General features: G+C 36.1%; 1 protein-coding gene across 3 annotated transcripts in view; it reads left to right on the top strand.

The window, feature by feature from the left end:
* The window catches only part of CNOT10 (CCR4-NOT transcription complex subunit 10), a 73,768-nt gene that overhangs the window by 36,221 nt on the left and 17,219 nt on the right, over window positions 1-20,328 (top strand). For all 3 annotated transcript variants that reach the window (XR_006731509.1, XM_045537505.1, XM_045537507.1), the window contains exons 8-13: window positions 148-265; window positions 3,589-3,738; window positions 4,472-4,674; window positions 9,804-9,925; window positions 11,237-11,413; window positions 12,554-12,634. Coding sequence is in view for 2 of the 3 variants with exons in the window: in XM_045537505.1 (XP_045393461.1) it covers window positions 148-265; window positions 3,589-3,738; window positions 4,472-4,674; window positions 9,804-9,925; window positions 11,237-11,413; window positions 12,554-12,634 (851 nt within the window). In the remaining variant the exon portion in view is untranslated. The remainder of the gene's footprint in view (window positions 1-147; window positions 266-3,588; window positions 3,739-4,471; window positions 4,675-9,803; window positions 9,926-11,236; window positions 11,414-12,553; window positions 12,635-20,328) is intronic.

Below are 20,328 nucleotides of genomic sequence, written 5' to 3'. Positions count from 1 at the left end.
AGAGACTGTATACAGTTTTTGTGACCATCACATAATTGATTCATTTATGCTCTTAAACACACACCAGTGCAACAGTATAAGTATTATACCATCTTGCATTAGCCATCTGAAAAAAAATTATGAGTAACTTTTACATTTTCTTTACAGTCTGCACCCTCTCTGTTTCTTAAAAGCAATTTTGAGTACCTAAGGGGCAATTATCGAAAAGCTGTGAAGCTATTAAATAGTTCAAACATTGCTGAGCATCCAGGATTCATGAAAACAGGTAAAAGAAAATTGTGAAATTTTAATATTTTTTCCTCCTGGCTTTTTTACCCCTTTTGGTTGGTGTTTTGCTTTGTTTTTTCCTAAACTACTCTTCACAGCAATTTATGCTAATTTTTCAGTGAAAATAAGTTAATATTTCTGCAGAAAATTCCTGGAATTTTAGTTTATCACTTGTTTCCACTTTAGAAGAAGCCTGATTACTTTATTCTTTCATTTTTCTTTAACTTCACTTGCTCTTTCTTTATTTTGTTTTTTAATTCCAGGTTAGAATTTATGTTGAGGCATAAGGTCCTTGGGTAAAGTGCGACCTTTTCAAGAAATGAGATAATGTTTTTACTTTTCCGTTTTCTCTCGTAAAAGCAGTGACTAATATGATGATTTCTTTAGGTTATTAAATAGATCAAAATATTTCTGCAAGGCCGGGCACCGTGGCTCACGCCTGTAATCCTAGCACTCTGGGAGGCCGAGGCGGGAGGATTGCTCGAGCTCAGGAGTTCGAGACCAGCCTGTGCAAGACCGAGACCCCGTCTCTACTAAAGAAAAAGAGAAAGAAATTAGCCAAACAAATAAAATTGAAAAAAATTAGCCAGGCATGGTGGCACGTGCCTGTAGTCCCAGCTACTCGGGAGGCTGAGGCAGGAGGATCGCTTGAGCCCAGGAGTTTGAGGTTGCTGTGAGCTAGGCTGATGCCACAACACTCTAGCCCAGGCAACAGAATGAGACTCTGTCTCAAAAAAAAAAAAAAAATTTCTGCAAAGTTAGGAAGTTAATAATTGTTAACTATTCTTGCCTCTATTTAGAAAGTCTTATAAATCCCTTGATATTAATGGTAAAATGAAAGGTAAAAATTGTGGCTGTCATTTAGGTTTATGTCCTCACTATTTTGTGGAGAGGGAGAAGAAAAATCAGTTATTCAAGAAATGAGGGTTAACTATTAAAAATGTTTGTTTTGCATTCTGTCTGATACATACACAGAGTACACATGCAAATGTGCTCAAACCTTCCCCCATTTACCCTTTCAATTCACTGTAATCATGGGGGTTGGAAAAGGCAGTTTGTTCCGTTATAATTCTCTTGTGGGTATTCTTTTTGTTCTAAGTACCCATTTTCTAATTCTGCTAAATTTTAATTTTTTATGTTTTCATTATCATAGTATCCCCTCAGAGGCCCACTAACACTCAACATGAAATTATCTCTCAAACTAAAAAGATAATATACTTTGAGAAAATTTTGCTTAGGATTGTCTTGATGCAGATTTCAGTGTTGATATTGTCAATCTTTAAAATGAAATCAGAAGCAGGGTGTGTAGTTTACTAGTCAACAGTTATCATCTATTTTTTTATCAGTAGAATTATTGCACCAGTATTGGTGTAAGAGATGGGATGTAACAGTTCTAATGGGAAAGATTTTGATATAGTTGTCTGTTTTATGTATTGATATTTTTCATAGTTATTAATTTTGAAATCTTTAATTTGCTTCCCCTATATAAACTTTATTTTTTGCTGCCACTAAAACATGCTTATTAGAGAAAATTCGGAAAATAGAATTTTTCTTAAATTGTCCACAGTGCCACTACCAGGAAGCAACCTCCTTGAAACACTTCAGTGTGCTTCCTACTACCTTTTTTCAAAGCCTAGTTTTTCTCCTTTTAAAATATTATCATTGCATAATTTAAAAATATATCAAAAGACAGGCTGGGCACAGTGGCTCATTCCTGTAATCCTGGCACTCTGGGAGGCTGAGGCAGGAGGATTGCTTGAGGCCAGGAGTTCAAGACCAGCTTGAACAAGAGTGAGACCCAGTTTCCACCAAAAAAAAAAAGAAAGAAAGAAAGAAAAGTTAGCTGGGCATGGTGGCACATGCCTGTAGTCGCAGCTACTTGGGAGCCTGAGGCAAGAGGATCACTTGAGCCCAGGAGTCTGAGGTTGCAGTGAGCTATTGTGATGCCATTGCACTTTAGCCAGGGCAGCACAGTGAGACCCAATCTCAAAACAAACAAACAAAAAATATATATATATGTCTTAGAAGATAACCTTTAGTTTTTAGTACTAGGCAATATCCTGATTATTAATTTTGTCATTCTAGTCAGACATTTTATATCATTGAGGAAAAAAATATGGACTATTAAGTAAATTATTTTGGAATGTTTGCATAGCCATTTAGAAAAAGAAAGCTAAAGCTTGAATTACCTTCATTACTCAAAATAAAATCCAGAGAGATAGGAAGGATTAAAATATAAAAATAAAATAAAAGCAGCAAAACAAAACTTGGATGAATATTTTAATTTTGTGATGAGGAAGGCTTGATTAAACATAATCCAAAATCCAGGTACCATAGAGTTTAGAAAAGATAACTAAATGTGACCACAAAAAAAATGTTAAACTTTTTATGATTAGAAACATAAACACACATACACATACTGGACCTAGTCACAAAACAGGTGACAGACCAGGGTGGGCAGGAATATTTGAAAGAGATATGACAGGTGGTTTCTATAACATACAAACCAGCTGGTAACCAATAGGAAAAATATCTGTAACCAAATAAAAAAGGGCGGAAAGACAGGAAGAGGCAATGTACAGGCTAAGATATACAAGTGCCCAACAAACATGAAAGCATGCATAGCCACAGTGATATTTAAAGAAGTATGAATTAAAATAACAGTGGAGATTTACACTTCAACAAACAAAAGCAAAATTTTATATGTTCTGATCTATATATTCTTCTCATTCTTTACTTAATATACTTTGCATATGTGTTTCTACATATATTTGCTTCATTGTTTCCAGTTTTTACATATTTCATTTTGTGGGTACAATCATTGCTGTATATTACATTACTAATAAATATTTTTTGTCTTTTGGGTTTTTGTATTATTTGTCTACAATTATTAAAATCAGGTGGTGCTACATGCCTGTAGTCCCAGCTATTTGGAGGGACAAGGCAGGAGAATCACTTGAGCTCAGGAGTTAGTAGTGGTTACAGTGAGCTATGGTGATGCCACTGCACTCTAACCCAGGCAGCAGAGTGAGACTGTCTCAAAAAAAAAACAAAAACCAAAAATCACAACAAAATTAGGCTAACAAAATATGCAGGGTTGACTTTGTAAAAATAATTTTATCACTTTTAATAAAAGAGATTTTAAAAGGAGTTTAAAACTTTTTCAGATGTTTCCTAAATTTCAAATGCCGTGTGAATTGTTCTTTGGGCACTAAGTGGAATGGCAAACAATTGATTCATACCAGATTAAGCCCCATTCTTGTATGAGTGACATCAACGGTAAAATTTTTCAGCAAACAAATTTTCTTGTGTTTTCCTCAGGTGAATGTTTGAGATGCATGTTCTGGAATAATCTTGGTTGCATCCATTTTGCCATGAGCAAGCACAATTTGGGAATTTTCTACTTTAAAAAGGCTCTGCAGGAGAATGACAATGTCTGTGCTCAGCTCAGTGCAGGTAGCACTGATCCAGGTAATCCCAGTGCTGGGGGACAGTTTGTATTTTACTATTTGAGAAAAGCATGATTTACAGAGCAAGTATCTGGTCAAAACACATGTCATGTAGACCTACATACAGTTAACACTGATCTGCCCAACAAGTTTGGCTCTAGGGATTTTTAGTAGATATTGCTACAAATTCCTGAAGTTTATCCTTTAATAGTCATATTATAAGGATCTTTGATCTGAAATGCTCAATATCAAGAATTATTTAACTTTTTAAAATACTTAAAACCTACTTGAATTAATTGATGAAAAATGTATTCTAAATCACATGTGGTCTTATTTTATTTATGGACTGTGAAACATTGAATAAATGATAGTACATGACAAAATGGTTAACCAAGCTGAAAATTTAAAAAAGTGGAAACTTTTACAGACTCTAAAAATGTGGAAAAGTGGTGTAAGGTTCAAAGGAGTGAGAGTGGGTCCTATCTCTTATCTTTGCCTTCCTGGAACATTGTTGCCTGAGGAGCTGGCAAATGAGAAGAGACATCTCTGGCCCTGCCAGCATAGACAACTGAGATGACTCTGCAGAATATTTGTGGGGTTGAGGATGGAGACCACCGTTGGTGAGAGCTATTACAACTTCAAATCAGGGTTATTGGTATTAAACATGGTAGTACTTAAGTACTTAGTGGAATAAACGTTTTGAATGTTAACTGTTGCTTTAAATCTATGTATTCTTACCTGATTTTTATCACTAGGCAAAAAATTTTCAGGAAGACCCATGTGTACATTACTAACCAATAAGAGGTATGAGTTGCTGTATAACTGTGGAATTCAGCTGCTTCACATTGGAAGGCCTCTTGCTGCCTTTGAGTGTTTGATTGAGGCAGTTCAGGTTTATCATGCAAATCCTCGCCTCTGGCTACGGCTGGCTGAATGCTGCATTGCTGCCAATAAGGGGGTGAGTGCTGCTTGGGTATCTTTTTATAGCCCATCTTCCCCCCCACACACACTTATTATTACATAGAAAGCAAAAAATATTTGGGAACATACAGGACATCATTCTCTTTTTAACCCTTAGTGAATTTGTAAAGGATAGTCTTCTATTTTTTAATCATTGGGAAAAAAATTTTAGTTTCCAAAAATCATTGTTAACATTCTGGCTCTTGGTAAGTATGGCAACATTAAAGAGTTAAAGTCAATGAGAAGGTCATGTCTGTTGGAACAGTGATCTGCTACTGGCTGGGGCAGGGCCCATGCTATCTGCTGGCATTAGAATGGGATGTATGTACCAGATGATTAGAGAAGGACTCATACAGTGTGGAAAGAACACTGCATTAAACTGTATTTCCTTCGATTCCTGGGGGTTTTACCTTGGTTTCAGTAAATGATAACAGAGTTTATGGAATACCAGGCTGTTTATCTCTAATATACAATTGTCCATAGGGGCTATGAGAATAGGCCGGCTTACATGGATGTCCATGCTTAGATTATCTCCAAATGGCAGTTGATGGAAGCCTTTTGAATCTCAGGTTGGGAGGGGTCAGTGGGAGGTAGGGGGAAGACAGTTTGTATCAGAATTACCCGATGTCTATATCCTCCGTTTGCCACCCACCCCCTGCCCTTGCTGTGCTCTTGGATATGTGAAGATTGGGGAGGTATGCCATCCTGAGGTTTTACCTGCCATGCCTGCCATAGGTGATATAAGATGTTAGGGGTCTTCTACTGAACAGCACTTTCTGAGAAATAACTATAAGAGCTAGAGAAGATTAAAGAGGTGTATTTGCCAGGCAGTTTTTACATGTGGTGCTTAAGTAGTTTATGATTTGAGTACACCTTGGAGGAGGAGATGAGTGATGTCTTTGAAAGGCTTTAATGATTTATTTAATTGTACTTTGCTTTTAAAAGACAACTTTCTGGCCAGGCGCGGTGGCTCACGCCTGTAATCCTAGCCCTCTGGGAGGCTGAGGAGGGTGGATTGCTCGAGGTCAGGAGTTCGAGACCAGCCTGAGCGAGACCCTGTCTCTACTAAAAATAGAAATAAATTATCTGGACAACTAAAAATATATATATATAAAAAAAAATTAGCCGGGCATGCCTGTAGTCCCAGCCTCTCAGGAGGCTGAGGCAGTAGGATCGCTTAAGCCCAGGAGTTTGAGGTTGCTGTGAGCTAGGCTGACGCCATGGCACTCACTCTAGCCCACGCAACAAAGTGAGACTCTGTCTCAAAAAAAAAAAAAATAAAAAAGACAACTTTCTTACTGGATTTTTTTGTTTATTTGTTTGTTTTGTTTTGAGACTGGGTGTTGCTCCCTCATCCAGGCTAGAGTGCAGGGGGTACCATCATAGCTTACTGCAGCCTCCAACTCCTGAGCTCAAGTGATCCTCCTGCCTCAGCCTCCTAAGTAGCTGGCACTATAGGCACACTCCACCATGCTGGGTTAATTTTTCTATTATTTTGTGGAGCCGGGGTCTTGCTCGTGCTCAGGCTACTCTCAAACTTCTGTCCTCAAACAATCGTCTTGCCTCAGCCTCCCAAAGTGCTAGGATTACAAGCATAAGCCACCACAGCTAGCCTCTTCTCAGATAATTTTTCACTGATAAATAATTATAAGCAGAGTTTATACTTTTTTTTTTTTTTTTTTTTTTTTTGAGACAGAGTCTAGCTCTGTTGCCCAGGCTAGAGTGCCGAGGCATCAGCCTAGCTCACAGCAACCTCAAGCTCTTGGGCTAAAGCAATCCTTCTGCCTCAGCCTCCTGAGTAGTTGGGACTGCAGGTATGTGCCACCATGCCCAGCTAATTTTTATATATATATTTTTAGCTGTCCATATAATTTCTTTCTATTTTTAGTAGAGACAGGGTCTCACCTTTGCTCAGGCAGGTCTCGAACTCCTGAGCTCAAACAATCCGCCTGCCTTGGCCTCCCAGAATGCTAGGATTACAGGCATGAGCCACCTCGCCCGGCCACTATACTTTTTAAAAATAAAAGAATCTCTAGAAATTGCTTATTCTCTTTAATCCATTCATGAATTTAAATGTTGAGAGCCTTTTGTAGCACTTTCTAGAAACCAGGGGGTTACTTCTTCCTGGGACTAGAGAAATACAGTAAAGTTGAATATTTTCTTTTCTTTTTTTTTTTTGTTTTGAGACAGAGTTTCACTCTGTTGCCCGGGCTAGAGTGCCATGGTATCAGCCTAGCTCATAGCAACCTCAAACTCCTGGGCTCAAGCAATCCTACTGCCTCAGCCTCCCAAGTAGCTGGAACTACAGGCATGCGCCACCATGCCCGGCTAATTTTTCTATATATTTTTAGTTGTCCAGCTAATTTCTTTCTATTTTTAGTAGAGACAGGGTCTCACTCTTGCTCAGGCTGGTCTCGAACTCCTGAGCTCAAATGATCCTCCCGCCTCGACCTCCCAGAGTGCTAGGATTGCAGGCGTGAGCCCCCACGCCCGGCCTAAGTTTAATATTTTCTTTTTAAATTACTTATTTTTAGAAATAGTACTTTTAGGATTGTCTTTGTTCTACAGATGTCATTGGGCTTACAAAGACTCCTCCCCTTCTCTCCATTTTTTTCTAGAAAGTTCTAAATTTATAATTTTTTTTTAAATGGTAACGATGACTTTTGGTTGCCATAATTGGTGGATGCCAGAACACATACAGTCTGTGCTGCTAGTAGAAAACTTACCATAAATAATTATCTATCTTTGTCTTTGCTTTTCCTCCTTCTAAAAAAGGTTTCAGACTGGGCGTGTTGGCTTACGCCTGTAATCTCAGCACTTTGGGAAGCCAAGAGAGGAGGATTGCTTGAGGCCAGGAGTTCGAGACCAGCAAGACCTCTACAAAAACTAAGAAAAATTAGCCAAGTGTGGTGGTGCACACCTGTTGTCCCAACTACCTAGGAAGCTGAGGCAGGAAAATTGCTTGAGCCCAGGAGTTCAAGGTTGCAGTGAGCTATGATTGTGCCACTGCACTCAGCCTGGGTGACAGAGCAATACCCCATCTCTAAAAATATAAATAAATTAATTAAATGAAAAAGATTTGAGGTGACCTAAAAGACGGTACAAACAACCCCAAAACACGGTCGAATAAAATCAGAGAACAGATCCCAATAGGAGTACTTATAAGCTCCAAAGAAAATTCCATAAAATTTATTTAGCTAGCACAGGAGAGATGCTGAACAAAGAAGTTTGTACTTTCAGAAATAAATTCATTTTTAATTGAAAAGACAACTTGTGTATTAAATTGGTTATGCTAAGGAGGTCATTTTGTCTTGTTTATCTGGTGCATGTTGTTGTAGACTTCTCTTGGCAGAGGCAAGGCTTGTGATTACCTGAAAAGTGTGCAATATATGAGAAAAGATCCTCCTAAACACAATCATAGACCCAATATTTTAATTATGAACGATCCTTTTACATTAAAACTGATCTGGCACACATTCTGGCTATTGGTGATTGAAGATACAGTTTATTATTGTGAGTTTTCAGTTCCATTCCATTTACAAGCCAGTTTGTTTTGATCTTCAGATCTAGCCGTTGGATCAGTTTTCATGGCCTTAGAGATCAGGGAGAACGTGGATGACTCAATGTAAATTTATTACCACCACTAGAAAAGAAGTCAAAATGGAAGTCCTTTCAGTAATGGTTCAGAATATATACATTTTTAAAAACTTTTTATTAATATTGCTTGGCTGCCTCGTCTACACACAACTGGTTCCAATTAGTGCAGTTTTATTGTATTTTTAGCATTGTATAATATGTTCTTTTTAAAATGAATAGACAGGTAAATCCTTGTTTTAATTGTTAAATTATTTTATTGACACATATTAGATGTATGTATTTTGAGGATACATATGATAATTTGAAACATTCGTATAATCAAATCAGGGTAATCAATAATCCATCACCACGTATACCGTTTTATTTTTATTTTTATTTTTATTCTTTTTTTGAGACGGGAGTCTCACTATTTTGTCCAAGCTGGGCTAGAACTCTTGATCCTCCTGCCTCAGCCTCCCAAGTAGCTGGCAATACAGGTGCTTAGCAAATTCTTGTTATATTCAAAATCATATATGGAAGTGCAACTATAATAAAGTGACATTAGGGAGCAATAAGTAACAGTATGGAAACATTTGTTTATAGAGAAAAGAATTTTTGCAGGGCAGAGTTTAGTTCTGCAAGTTCATATTGATTGGCTCTAGTTTGTTCCTGTATGTAAGAATTTGGATGTCATTATAAAGTGACTAGTTGGGATTTCACCTGCAGGTAAATTAGAGACTTGAGGGAAGATAAATGAAATTGGCACTATCAAGCTTTATAGTGAGATAATACATCTTAATAAAATATCCTAAAGTACTGTATATATAAGTAGCTTTTACTATTTTCAGTTTAATGTTTACTGGGGATTTTAGTTTCTTAGAAGGCAGAAATTGTGCCCATGTAAATTTTAATATATGGAGCTTGTTAGAGGTTATGTATTGTTGACAATTTAATTAATACTTTGATTTAAGAAGGACAAATCAGGCTGGACATGGTGGTGTACACCTGTAGTCCTAACTACTAAGGAAGCTGTGGCGAGATGGGAGGTGTTGTAGATCGGCCCAGGAGTTCAAGGCTGCAGTGCACTATGATCATGTCTGTGAATAGCCACTGCACTCCAGCTTGGGCAATAAAAGGAAAGAAAATATCTGTGTGTTAGGAAGTATATTAAATAGTTGGCTCTCTTTTCTTTAAACTGCATTTTTAGCTCTCTTATTTTCCTTACTCGGATATCAAACTCCTGTAATATACAGCATGGTACTGGATGTGTAAAATGTTCTAACTGAATCATTTTAAATAAATTATTAGGTCATAACTGAATTGGGTTTTTTCTTAGAATTACCTCAACTCTCATATTAAAAAAATATACAGATTTTCAGCCTCATGTACTTTTTCCTGTAATACCAAGTATTTCCTTTATCACCAAAAAAGTCCACATTGATAGGTCTTAAGAACTTTAAGTTTAGAACAATTGTAAAAGATATTCAATCATATTTTATACTGTATCTTACATTTCCCTTAAGTTTATTGGAAATTACTGGTATTTTTTAGACATCTGAACAAGAAACTAAAGGTCTTCCAAGCAAAAAAGGAATTGTACAGTCTATTGTTGGTCAAGGCTATCACCGTAAAATAGTTCTGGCTTCGCAGTCCATACAGAATACTGTTTATAAGTAAGTATTTTGCAAAGAGAAAGTATGTTAATATTTAACAACTTGTTTCACGTGTTATGTATAAAAGTATGTTTAGGATTTATCATTAGGTGAGAGCACTACTTTGTAACTAGGTTTTATTGCTACTTCAAGAAACAGACCCCCATATATAGGTCCATAGTGAATGTTATCTGACATGTGATTTTGGTTTGTAACATCCATGGGTGCTGAAATTGTTAATGGCCTAATAAGCCCTGGTCTGTTCAGTGGCATTATTCAGAATGTCCAGAAGAGGGCATCTTGATGTCTCCTTTTTATTAATGTATAGTCTGGGTTATCATTGGTACTTTTCATTTGGGTATTTTCTCATAGTCCCTAGGAGTGGAAATACTTTAAAGTTAATTCATAGTATTAGGAGAAGAAAGTATACTAATACATAAAGCAACCAAAGCAATATAGAAGCTGTTACATGGACAACCTTCAGTTGAACAACTTTTAATTGAAAATATCCTTATATTAATATAAAAATCCCAATTTGGAGTTGCAATTATTTCTGAAGTAGTAGACTTTGCAAAGTATTAGCTGCCTTTTGTTTTTTTGGTCGGAGAAGAAAATTGTTGTCTGCTGTTTAAAAATTTTTCCGAAGCCTAAGTAGTATCTGATACACAATATTTTACTCTTAATTTAGTTCAACCGTAATTCAGGAATATTTTTAAAGACTATTATGATAAATCATGATTTTCCTACAATTTCAAAGTTGTTACTTGTTTTCAAAATTTTATTTTTTCCCTAAGAAAGATGATTCAGTTTGGTATATCAAACCAACAGAAAGTTATATTAAATATAAAATATCAGTGAAATGATAAGACAAAAGGTAATTCTGCTGTTTCAAAATGTATAAAGGCATTTTTGAAAGCACAGATCAACCAAAGCAAAGCTCAAATGTGAAAAATCTGTTTTCTTCCCTCCCTTCCCATTCTTACTCTACCTATCCTGGCCTTCATTACAACTTTTCTTGTCTGCAATTCTTCTATTAGGTTAACATTAACATTGCAGATATACTTAAAGTTGTCTTGCATCCTTGGTCTCATTCATAGAGACACAATGTATGTAATGTATATACTTGCAACGCATTAATTTTACTGTTTACAACCCATATATTATATATTCAGGATTTGGGTTATTTAGCATTCTTTTATAACTGCTTATGCTAAAATTTTTACCTATCAAAAGGCAAAGTTTTCATTTACAATCAATTGGTTTTATTTCTTATAATTGAATAGTGTTACTTATTTTTATGCTACTTAGCTAATTTGGTTTTGTTCTTTTAAGTGATGGACAGTCTTCGGCCATTCCTGTAGCCAGTATGGAGTTTGCAGCCATTTGTCTCAGAAATGCCTTGTTGCTGCTACCTGAAGAACAGCAAGATCCAAAACAGGAAAATGGGTCTAAAAATAGTAATCAATTAGGTGGGAACACAGAAAGCAGCGAAAGCAGTGAAACTTGCAGGTATTCTAATCCTTGTGACCGTCCTTGGCAAAATCATTTGAGGACTTCCTTTATTAAGCCTCTTTTTCCTTTAGATAAATTTCTAAAATCTTCAGCCTGAATTTCCAGGATTCTCTTGTTTTGAATAATAGGAAAGTATTTATACTTCTAAGTATTTCTGGGAGAGAGAAATAAGGTGAAGGCTACGTGAGAAGAGATCCTTGAGAGATGGAAAGTGGAAAGTAGCTTTTTATTGACAGGAGGGATAAGACTTTACAAGAAGTCCTGTTGATGGAGACAGCATTTTAACATTTATTAAAATAAATATTTAAATCCTAAAACTTCTCATTTCTTATTATCCACTGCCTTTTCTCTTATCATATGGTAGCCACTAACCTCCAAAATATTTCTGTATATTTCTAGTTTCCTAGTATAAATTAAAGACTATGTGAATCTGTAGAAATCAAGAGAGCTTATCTAGTAATAACAAAACAAATATCACTATATATAGGAAAGTATGCTTTTCACACATGGCACATTTAAACTCGTATCTCTCGTCCCAGCATTTTTTCCTTGATTATAATAGAAATACATGTTCACTATAGAAAATTTGAAACAAAATCGTGGAGTTAGGGTTTTTTTGTTTTATGTTTTTCCTGTTAACAAGTTATGTTTTACTATAGTTGATTAAAGGCAATCAGAAGAGCCAGGTGCGGTAACATGAACCTGTAGCTACTCCTCCTAAGGCAGGAGGATCACTTTTGAGCCCGAGTTCAAGGCTGTAGTGTGCCATGATTGCACCTGTGAATAGCCACTGCATTCCAGCCTGGGCAACTTAGTGAGACTTCCATTTCTATTCCAAAAATAAAGCAATTAGAAGAATGAGAAATGTGTGAAAATATTGTATTGATTTCCTTTATATAGAAGAAATAACTGTTTTCAGTTACAGATTTTTTTAAAGCAGTATTGTGTACTGGGGAAAAGAAAATAATATACAGTATAGCTTTAAAATGTTGGTGTTACCAGATAAGCATCTTTATTGTTCTGACTCTTTTACACTTTTCATAAAAAATTGCATCGGAGTGGGAACAGGGAAATAAAATTTTACGTTTAATTGTTTATTTGTTGCCGTTCATAATTAAGATTCTATCTCTATTTTAGCAGTAAAAGCCATGACGGAGATAAATTCATTCCAGCTCCACCTTCTTCTCCATTGAGAAGACAGGAATTAGAAAACTTAAAGTGAGTATCTAAACAGAATTAGCATTGCATCTGTTGAAATGAGCACATCTTTTTTTTTTTTTAAATCTCCTGTATAATGTTAATATTATGAGTTACATTGATTAAATGTCAAATGTTAAACCAACCTTTTTATCTTGTGGTAAAGCCTACCTGGTCAGAGTGTATTACCTTTTTTATGAATTGTTAAATTTGATTTGTTAATGTTTTGTTAGGAATATTTGCTTCTATATTTACAAGGAAGCTGGGTTCATACTTTTCTTTCCTTGAAATGAATTTGTCAGGTTGTAGTTTGAGGGTTATGCTGACCATATCAATGAGTTGAGAATACTTCTTCCTCCTCTAGTTCCTGAAAGAGTTTGTGTAAGATAGGTCTTATTTCTTCCTCAAATGTCTGGAAGACTTCACCACTGAAACCATCTGGCCTAGACTTTTCTTTTTGGGAAAATTTTTGATAAATGAATTCAAATTGTTCAATAGAGCATTATTTAGATTTTGTATGTCATCTTGTATTAATTTACGTAAGTTATATTTTTGAAGGAATTTTCCTTTTTGTATGTTGTCAAATTTATGGCATAACGTGGTTATAATATTCCTTTATTTTATTTTATTTTATTAAGAGACAAAGTCTCATCTCACTGTGTTGCCTGGGATGGACTTGTACTCCTGGGCTCAAGCGATCCTTGTGACTCAGCCTCCTGAGTAGTTGAGACTACAGGTGCACACCATCAAGCAATCCCTTATCTTTTTAATATCTATAGGATCTACAGTTAGCTCTCCATTTTCATTTATGGTATTGATCATTTGTGGGGTTTTTTTTTTCTCCTTCCCCTGACCAGTGTAGTTATTGGATGGATATTTTCAGAGAATAAACTTTTACTTCATTTTCTTCCTTTGTTGTCTGTTTTCCGTTTCATTGATTTCTACTCTTACCTTTATTTTTTCTTCTACAACTCTTGAGTTTGTTTTGCTCTCTTTTTAGCTCCTTATATTTATTTATTTTAGACCTTCTTTTCTAATATAAACATTTTTAAAAGCTACACAGTTCCCTTTAAGCCCAGGTATAACTTCATCCCACAAATTAATTTGTTTTTTTGTTGGTTTTTTTACTTTAGGGGTTTTTTTGAGACAGGGCCAGAGTGCAGTGGCATCATCATTGCTCACTGCAACCTTAAACTCCTGGGCTCAAGCACCCTCCTGCCTTATCCTCCCAAGTAGCTGGGACTACTGGTGCACGCTGCCATGACTGGCTAATAATTTGTTTTGTTTTGTGTGTTACTTCATCTGGCATGGTGTTTTGGTTTTTTTTTAGTTAAATTTTATTTAGAGGTAATTTTTTTGAGAGTTCTTTAGGTACTAGTTCTTTGTCAGATATGTGGCATATTAATGTTTTCTCCCAGCCTGTAGCTTGTCTATTCATTCTCTTAACACAGGATTTTCTGCAAGCTAAATGTTTTGAATCCTGATTCCCATAAATTTTGCTATGTGTGTTTTCATTATCATTCAATTTTAATTATCTAATTTCTCCTGTGATTTTATATCTGATGTAGATCATTTAGAAGCATATTGCTTAATTTCCAAATACTTTCGCATCTCTGAGATATCTTATTAATTTCTAGTTTAATTTCATTGAGATCAGAGAACATACTTTGTATGATTTTAATTCTTTTAACTTTATTGAGACCTAGTTTATGGCCCACATATGGTTTATCTTAGTGAATGAGCTATGTACTATTGAAAAGAATGTGTATCCTGCAATTGTTGAGTATATTAGTCTATAAATATTAACTCATCATAGCTGATAGTATTGTATTGTTCAGATCTTCCATGTCTATAGTAATTTTTTGTTGTTCATTCCTATCAATTGTTGGGGGGGTGTTAAAATAGTTATCTGTGATGGTAGACTAGTCATCTTTTTCTCCCTTTAACTGTGCCCGTTTTTCCTTCATGTATTTTGAAAGTCCTATTATTAGGTACATACCATGTCTGAAGAAGACAGTTTCTCAACACACTCACACAGAACACTTCTTATGTCCGATGTGTGGGTTTTTACCTATACCAACCAATTTATCAACTCTGTGGACATCGGCTGAGTATCTTGTAATTGAATTCAATGTTGAATTAAATATATGTATACCTATATATATAGGTACCTATATACCTGGATTTAGGGTCAGATCCCACAAGTTAAAGGGCACAATCCCATAAAGTTGCCCCCATTTGAAATGCCAAGTCCAATTCTGAGCCTCCTATACTTCTCCCTGACTGGCTATAGATCAAGGGCTGCCCCAACCCCCTTCTCAAGTTTGATTATTTGCTAGAATGCCTCACAGAACTCATGGAAACACTTTACTTACATGTAAAGGATACAGATGAATAGGCAGATGAACAGGTACATAGGACAAGGTCCAGAAGGGTTCCAAGCACAGGAGCTTTTGTCCCCATGGAGCTTGGTACGCCACGCTCCTAGCATGTAGATGTAGTCACCAACCTGGCAGCTCATCAGATTTCCTAGTTCAAGAGTTTTATAGAGCTTCATCTCCAACCCACCTCCTCTCTACCCCCAGTTTGGTGGGAGGAGCAGAAAGTTCCAGCCTTCTCTTTAATCACTTGGTCTTTCTGTTGACCAGCCCCATCCTGAGGCCATCTGGGGGCCCTAGTCTAAATTGCTTCATTAGCATAACTCAGGTGTGATTATGCTAATAAGGAGCTGGTTATGAGCATCAAAAGACATTCCTTTCACTCAGGAAATTCCGAGGGTTTTAGGAGCTCTCTGCCAGGAATAGGGACAAAAACCAAGTATGTTTCTTACTATGCCACATTACATTTATGATGAACTAGCCTTTTTATCTTTATGAAGTGTCCTTCTTTATCCCTGGTAATACTTTCTGGTGGGGTTCAGAACACGCTACCCTCAAAGTATGGCACTTTGGCATTTGAGAAAACAGCAGAAGCATGAGTCTGCTCTTCACCTTCTTCCCTGAAATAGGCTATAAAACCTAGGAAGGTCACTCTCTGACCTCCTCCCACTTGTCTCCCTTCAAACAGGTCATAAGATCCTCATTCAAGAGGTGCCTTTCCTATACATGAAGGAAAGGAACATTCTTATCTCTGAAGACATAGGGACACAGAGAAGAATCTGGGGGGAAAAGGGGCCTTACCAAGTTCTACCCAGTTTATTACCATTATCATACCCTATCTGTCCAATCCATACTTTACAACTATCCACTTCTTCATCAAACCTAGGCATGAAAATACACAGGTTTGTTTCCCTGTTTCTTTGAGTCTTCATTTCTGAAGGCTCCTGATGTCACATGAAACTTACTAGGTAAATTTGGCTTCTTTTCTCTTAATCTGCCTTTTTGTCTTAGGGCTTCAGCCATGAACCCAAGATGGGAAAGAAAACAATCAAATTCCAGCTATATAACTAAAATAAACTCACTATTCTAGGTTTTTATTCTAAGTGGGAATCTGTAAAACAAAGCAAATTAAGTAAAGCTAAACTGAGTTTAGTATAAAGTAAGCTTGAGGAGAAAGGTGTGGATTGTAAAGTTCAGCAAAGGCAACATTTGGGAAAATGCCTTGCTAAAAAAAGTTCCTTTTCCCCCAATATGCTTAATGTTTTCTAGAGATATTTCTGTTTATGTAACCACCTGAATTTTATATTTATCTAAGGGTTTATTTTTAATAAGTTATTTTATGGTAAAAATCCAAATAGCACAAAAGGTTATGTGGTGTAAATCTTGCCCTATCCCAGTCCTGTTTCCTCTCCCCTGCAGATATTTGCTGACTGGTTTCTTACACATCCTCCCAATGACATTTCTCCTCCTTGTCCCAACATATGTGTGTGGTGTCTTTTTACAACAAGAATTGGGTAGTCTCTAACCGTGCTGTACCTTACCTTTCCTTTTTGACAATATATCTTTAGAGATTGTTCCATATCAGTACAAACCTCTTTCATTCTTTCTCATGGGTGCATAGAGTTGTATTTTATGAATATGACATAATTTACTTAACATTACTTTATATTTGCATTTTGTATTATTTTCAGTCTGCTATTACAAATGCTGCAGTGAATGTCATTGTACACATTTAAGGGAAATCTTTAATGAAGAAGGTATTTGAAACAATTTTTCAAACTTGATTTAATTTTTACAAATTTACTTGAATGAGTGCTAATCTTAGGATTGCTTTGTTTATGCTTGCAATTTAAGAAGTATCCCATAATGGTTGAACATCTGTAGAGTTGTGTAATTTAACTTTACCATCTAAGAATGTCATTAAAGAGAAGGATGCGTGCAGGGTGGGATTCTTCTCAAGGAAGTTTGTACCATTTGTGGCATAACTCTTTGCTTTCCATATGTCCTAGTAGGAGATGGTGATTTTCAGAGAAAATAAAATTACTTCCCATTACTTTCCTCTTTTTTTGGAAAGGGGCAAAGGGTCTCCATAGGGAATTCCATCATCATAAAGTAAGGCAAAGATGGATTCTCTGGAATATATTAACCTTTTTCTCTTATGGAACAGATGGGTGAAAGGAAATGGAACAAGATGGAAGGAGCCTTAGGGTAGATTTATAAAAAAGGACTGCCATGCAAGACAGTAGCAATGATAATGTGGAGACAAATGGTGAAGGGAAGGAGTCGTAAAATATTTGTGTTGAAATTTTCAAAGCTATAAAAGCTCACCGTGTGGTTGGGTGTGTTAAAGGGCAGGTCTGTGGCAGGAGCCAGCTGTTTTCTATGTCAGGAGCCTGAGCACATTGGTTCTCTGTTAAGATGGTGGAATTCTTAGAGATTCTGTCTATTTCTGATCTGAATCTTTTATGTGATTGAAAATGTGTGTGACTAGTATATAGTTTAGTTTTTATGGACTACTGTATTTGACCCCTTGTGGTCTATAATACCAAGACACCGATTCAAAGCTCCATTTCCTATTTCCGGCATAACTTATATGCACTGAATTATCATGACTTTTCTAAGGGCCACTTCTTATGATATGGGTTCACAGCCTTTTGAGTATTTTCACTTTTTTTTCATTCATACATAAATGAAGATGAGTAAAAAAAATTCATTATAATTAAGTTGTGTTTTCAGAAGACAGATGACAATTGAAGCTGTTGTGAGATTCTGTGTTAAATCAAAGTAGCTTTCAGAAACAGTCTTACAAATAAAAATTTGTCCGCAAATTAGGAAAATGTCTGAGAAATCAAGTAAATAGTTTAATTGTAAGGCTTGGATGAACTTAGAGATACTAATGTAATGGATCAGGACACAGTTGTCCCTGGGTATCTGTAGGAAATTGGTTCCAGCACTGCCCACAGATACCAAAATCCACAGATGCTCAAGTCCTTTATATAAAATGGTGTAGTATTTATGTATAACCTACCACATCCTCCTTTATACTTTAAATCATCTTTAGATTTCTTATAATACCTAATACAAGGTAAATGCTATATAAATGGTATTAATAGTTACACTGTATTGGGTTTTTATTTGTATTATTTTTTATTGTTGTATTGCTTTATTATTTTATTTTTTTATTTTTTGAGATAGTCTCACTCTGTCGCCTGGGCTAGAGTGCCATGGCGTCAGCCTAGCTCACAGCAACCTCAAACTCCTGGGCTCAAGCGATCCTCCTGCCTCAGCCTCCCAAGTAGCTGGGACTACAGGCATGCGCCACTATCACTATGCCCAGCTAATTTTTTCTATTTTTAGTAGAGACAGAGTCTCACTCTTGCTCAGGCTCATCTCTACCTCCTGACCTCAAGTGATTCTCCTGCCTCAGCCTCCCAGAGTGCAAGGATTACAGGTGTGAGCCACTGTACCCTGTCAGAAAATATAATTAATCAGCAATATTGATAAATGGTGGCTTTTCCTTATATGTCGTTTATAAGGTGGCATGATATGGAAAACTTGGTTTCTTAACCAAAAGGAAAAAAAAAAAACCCTTCTCTAATTGTATTTAACATGTATTCCTTAGACGCTAAGCCTGCACTGTCCAGTACCAGAGCCATTTACCACATACGGCTACTGAGCACTTGAAATGTGGCCATTGTGAATTGAGATGCACTGTTCAAGTATAAGATATACACCAGCTTTCAAAACTTACTATAAAAAAAGTAAAATATGTCATTACTATCTTTATATTGATTATATGCTGAAATGGTATTTTAGACATTGGGTTAAATTTAAATTTATTAAAATTAATTACTATCACCTGTTTCTTTCAATTTTTTTAGTGTGTCTACTAGAAAATTTAAAATTACATTTGTGGCTCCAAATATATTTCTGTTGAACACTGCTGCTCTCAGGGTTTAGAACAAATGTGTATTTGAAATGTTTATATTTGTCGTAACATGGTTTCTACAAGTGTGTAGTGTTACTAGGCCAAAGTTTTCTCACATGCCACAAATTTTAGCTGAATTTTTTATCTCTTCAGGAAACTTTTTTTCTTTAAAAGATCTAATGTCGGCTGGGCGCGGTGGCTCATGCCTGTAATCCTAGCCCTCTGGGAGGCCGAGGCGGGTGGATCAATCGAGGTCAGGAGTTCGAGACCAGCCTGAGCGAGACCCCGTCTCTACTAAAAATAGAAAGAAATTATATGTACAACTAAAAAAATATATATAGAAAAAATTAGCCGGGCATGGTGGCGCATGCCTGTAGTCCCAGCTACTCAGGAGGCTGAGGCAGTAGGATCGCTTAAGCCCAGGAGTTTGAGGTTGCTGTGAGCTAGGCTGACACCACAGCACTCACTCTAGGCCCGGGCAACAAAGTGAGACTCTGTCTCAAAAAAAAGAAAAAAAAAAAGATCTAATGTCCAGAGGAATCTTAGAATGTAGTTGCTTATGCAGGATTGATATTTTGGCCATATGCTTTGATTTAAATATGAATGTTTGCCATATACATTTGGGAGATAATGGGGTTTTTTAAACACAATGATTGGTTATAACATGAGTACATTTTTCTCCTAAGATGTTTCTTATTTTTTAAAAAGTCAAACATTTATTGACTATCCACTGGTATCTTATTTTTAAAAAATCACTTTATTGAGATATAATTCACATACCATACTATTCACCCATTTAACACATTGAGTGCCACTCTAGAAAAAAGCTTTTTTTCCTTGGGGCCATGGTAATTTATTAGGAGAATAGAATAAAATCTTCAAAAACAAAATGATCCTTTCTAATTTAATAAAAAATTTGTTATTTTTTATTGTTTTCTATGCCTGAGTTATATGCAGCTTCAAAAATAGTTCCTGAAGCTCCCAAGGTGAAGAGATATGTGAGTTACATATGCTAGTGTGAGTTAAATACAACTCACATGGCAGTTAATGTGTTAATGTATACAGTCCAATGAATGGTTTTTAGTATATTCATAGATTGTGCAACCATCACCATAGTCACTTTCAGAACATTTTCATCACTCCAAAAAGAAACCCTGTACTCTTGAGCTATCACCCCCTGTTCCTCAGTCTACTCCCATCTCTAGCTAATCTACTTTCTATTTATGCAAAGTTCCCTATTTTGGACTTCTGTATGAATGGAATCATATAAAAAGTGGGCTTTTGTGACTGGTTTCTCTCACTTGGCATGATGTATTCAGGACTGATCCAAGTTGTAGCATGTATTAGTACTTCATTCCTTTTTTTTGCTGAATAATACTCCATTGTGTAGATAATACCACATTTTGTGT

This window comes from Lemur catta, chromosome 1, assembly GCF_020740605.2.
Source record: "Lemur catta isolate mLemCat1 chromosome 1, mLemCat1.pri, whole genome shotgun sequence".
NCBI lineage: Eukaryota > Metazoa > Chordata > Mammalia > Primates > Lemuridae > Lemur > Lemur catta.
Note: the sequence above shows the minus strand (reverse complement) of the source record. Positions and strands in the feature narration are given on the sequence as shown.